Source organism: Mandrillus leucophaeus, unplaced genomic scaffold, assembly GCF_000951045.1.
Source record: "Mandrillus leucophaeus isolate KB7577 unplaced genomic scaffold, Mleu.le_1.0 Scaffold1116, whole genome shotgun sequence".
NCBI lineage: Eukaryota > Metazoa > Chordata > Mammalia > Primates > Cercopithecidae > Mandrillus > Mandrillus leucophaeus.
Genome location: NW_012099388.1, coordinates 143836 through 146382, shown reverse-complemented (window position 1 = coordinate 146382; position 2547 = coordinate 143836). Strand labels below are relative to the sequence as shown.

Here is a 2547-nt window from a genome sequence, read left to right as displayed (position 1 = left end):
CTCCCAGCCACCCACTCCTCACCATCTGCACCACCACCCTGCACCCATGACCCCACCTCTCTCCTGGGTCCCTGCACCCACCTCCCCTCAAGGCTCCCTGCTCTTCCTGCCACGGCCTCTAATCCATTCTCTCCACCCAGAGGCCAGAACAGAATTTGGAAAGCACATATCAGGCCCTGTCACTCATCGGCTTAACCCCCTCCAAAGCACACCCCTGCTCCTCAGCAGGGCGGCTAAGGCTCTGTTTCCCACCCCTGTCCCTGCTCTCTCCCTCACTCCCCACACACCAGCCACACTGTCTTCCTCCTGATCTCCAGAGATAGCCAGCTACTTCCCACCTCCCAGCCTTTGCCTTGACATTCAGCCCCTCAAAGTCACCTCTTCAGAGAGGCCTGCCTGGATGCCCATTGGAGCAGCTCACCCCACCCCAGCCACTCCCAATTCCACAGCCCTGTTGTTTCCCTCCTGGACTCAGCACAGTCTGAGATTACCCAAATTACTTGTTTGCCGTGCTGTTGCTCCCTCAAGACGGGAGGCTATCTGGGGGGAGGAACAGTGCGTTACGTTCTAGCTGCTGGGGATACCGCGCTTCGTAGGTGTTTCATCAGCACTTGATGAGCGGGTGAATGAAGGAGTGAATGAAAGGGCAGGCTGGCTCCAAGCCAGACGGGAGAGGTGAGAAGGATCAGGGTCCCCATGCCCAAAGTCTCCTGCCCCTATCTTGGTAGGGCCTCAGCACCTCTTCTGCTCAGGAAAGGGAGCACGTGGGGCCAGTGTTCATGGAGGAGCATCTATAATCAGGGCCCTTTTCTCTAAACAACTTCATGAAGCAGCTACAAGGAAGCAGAGAGCTTCACCTCTCTGAGCCCAGTCTCTTTGTCCGTTTAATGGGGATAATCCTAGGTCCCAACTTCTAGGACTGTTGTGTGGATGGATAAGACTGTATCTCAAAACTGTGAGCAGCTGCTGCTGCTGCTAAAACAAATCTCATCTCTTATAGAGGAAGAAGCTGGAGAGATTGTGGGAGTTGCCTGGAGTCCCAGAGTCAGAAAGCAGGGAAGCTAGACCCAAATCCAGGCTCGCCTGACTCAGGAGCCAGTGCTTTTTTCTCTCTGTGCTGGACCCACTCCAGCCGGGATACAGGAAGCCTTTCTCCGTCTGCACCTCAGTGGTGTTCATTTATGTTCCTGAGCACAAACTGACTTTGCCTCACCTTTCCTCCAGGTTTGGTACAGAGACACTAGGAACCTGGGAGGGCTGGCCAGGGAGGACGGTGCTGCCCCCACCCCACTCATCCCCGAGGCAAGGGACCTGGGAAGGAAGCAGCTGCCCAAGCCTGGGACAGGTAAACTGGGGCATGCTGAGAGCCAGTCTGTGAGCAGCCTCCTTTGGGTCGTCTGAGATGGGGGGACTGGCAGGCTGGGGTCTCCGGGAGGTCTCAACAGGAAGAGTTTGGTTTGCATAGCAGAGGAGGAAGAATTGCCCTCCAGCCAGCACCTTCCCCGCCCTAGCCAAAAGCACAGAGCCAGCAGAAGAGAGCAGAACTCAGAAGGCCGTGGAGCTCTAAGGACGCATGGAGGGCCCACTCAGTCCCACTCAGGCCAGCTTGTGTGGTTGGAAGGCCTGGAGGCTTACAGGTAAGGCTGCCCTAGCAGAGACCCTGCCCAGCGCCTGGCTGATGAGGGATCGTGCTGCAGGCAGCCAAGGTAGCTTCCCCTTGTAGCCAGTGCACATTAAGAATTATTCCTCTTCCCACCTGTGAGTGAGAACATGAACAATGAGAACACTTGGACACAGGATGGGGAACATCACACACGGGGCCTGTCATTCGGTGGGGGAAGGGGGGGAGGGATAGCATTAGGAGATATACCTAATGTAAATGACGAGTTAATGGGTGCAGCACACCAACATGGCACATGTATACATATGTAACAAACCTGCAGGTTGTGCACATGTACCCTAGAACTTAAAGTATAATAAAGAAAAAAGAATTATTCCTCTTGTGAGCAAACAATTTGTCACAATATCTACTGTGCACTTTTCCCGGCTGGGCGCCCTCCCATACATCCCGAATTAATCCCTGAAGTCACTCAATTCATTTAGGACATGCCTGAGTGTGCCTCTCCTTTTATTAGGGAAATTTTTCATTGTTTTGAGGAGCTCATAGGTTTTAATTTGAGGCCAAAATTTTTAAAGCCTCTCTCAGTGGCTCCGAGGTGTGAGTAGTCTTACATCTGGGAAGACCCCCTAGGTTCCCAGACCTCGTAGGGCTTGGCTGGGGCCACCAGACCCCAGAGAGAAGGGATCATGGCGCATGCCCCCCAGGGAGCCAGGGACTGCAGACCCCAGGGCTGTGTGGCATTGGGTCATACCCTCGACCTCTCTGAGCCTCCCTAAGAAAGGCAAAGCCAAGGAAGACTTCGTACTGTGATATAGTTCTTTCAAGTCTGCCCAGGGAAGTCTGGGGTCATCACCTGTAAAAACCACAGCCCTGGGAGTAGCATGGGGCCACTGAAAAAGCATGATGTGTGGAGTTCCGATTTGAAA

At 54.1% G+C, this 2547-nt stretch overlaps 1 protein-coding gene across 1 annotated transcript in view; it reads right to left on the bottom strand.

The window, feature by feature from the left end:
* LOC105549483 overlaps positions 1 to 2309 on the bottom strand; it is a 71189-nt gene extending 68880 nt beyond the window's left edge. Inside the window, exons 1-2 of the mRNA XM_011994064.1 lie at positions 2233 to 2309; positions 1214 to 1507 (exon numbers count right to left, since the gene is read on the bottom strand). Of these exons, the coding sequence (XP_011849454.1) occupies positions 1214 to 1507; positions 2233 to 2309 (371 nt within the window). The remainder of the gene's footprint in view (positions 1 to 1213; positions 1508 to 2232) is intronic.
* Positions 2310 to 2547: the final 238 nt, after the last annotated feature.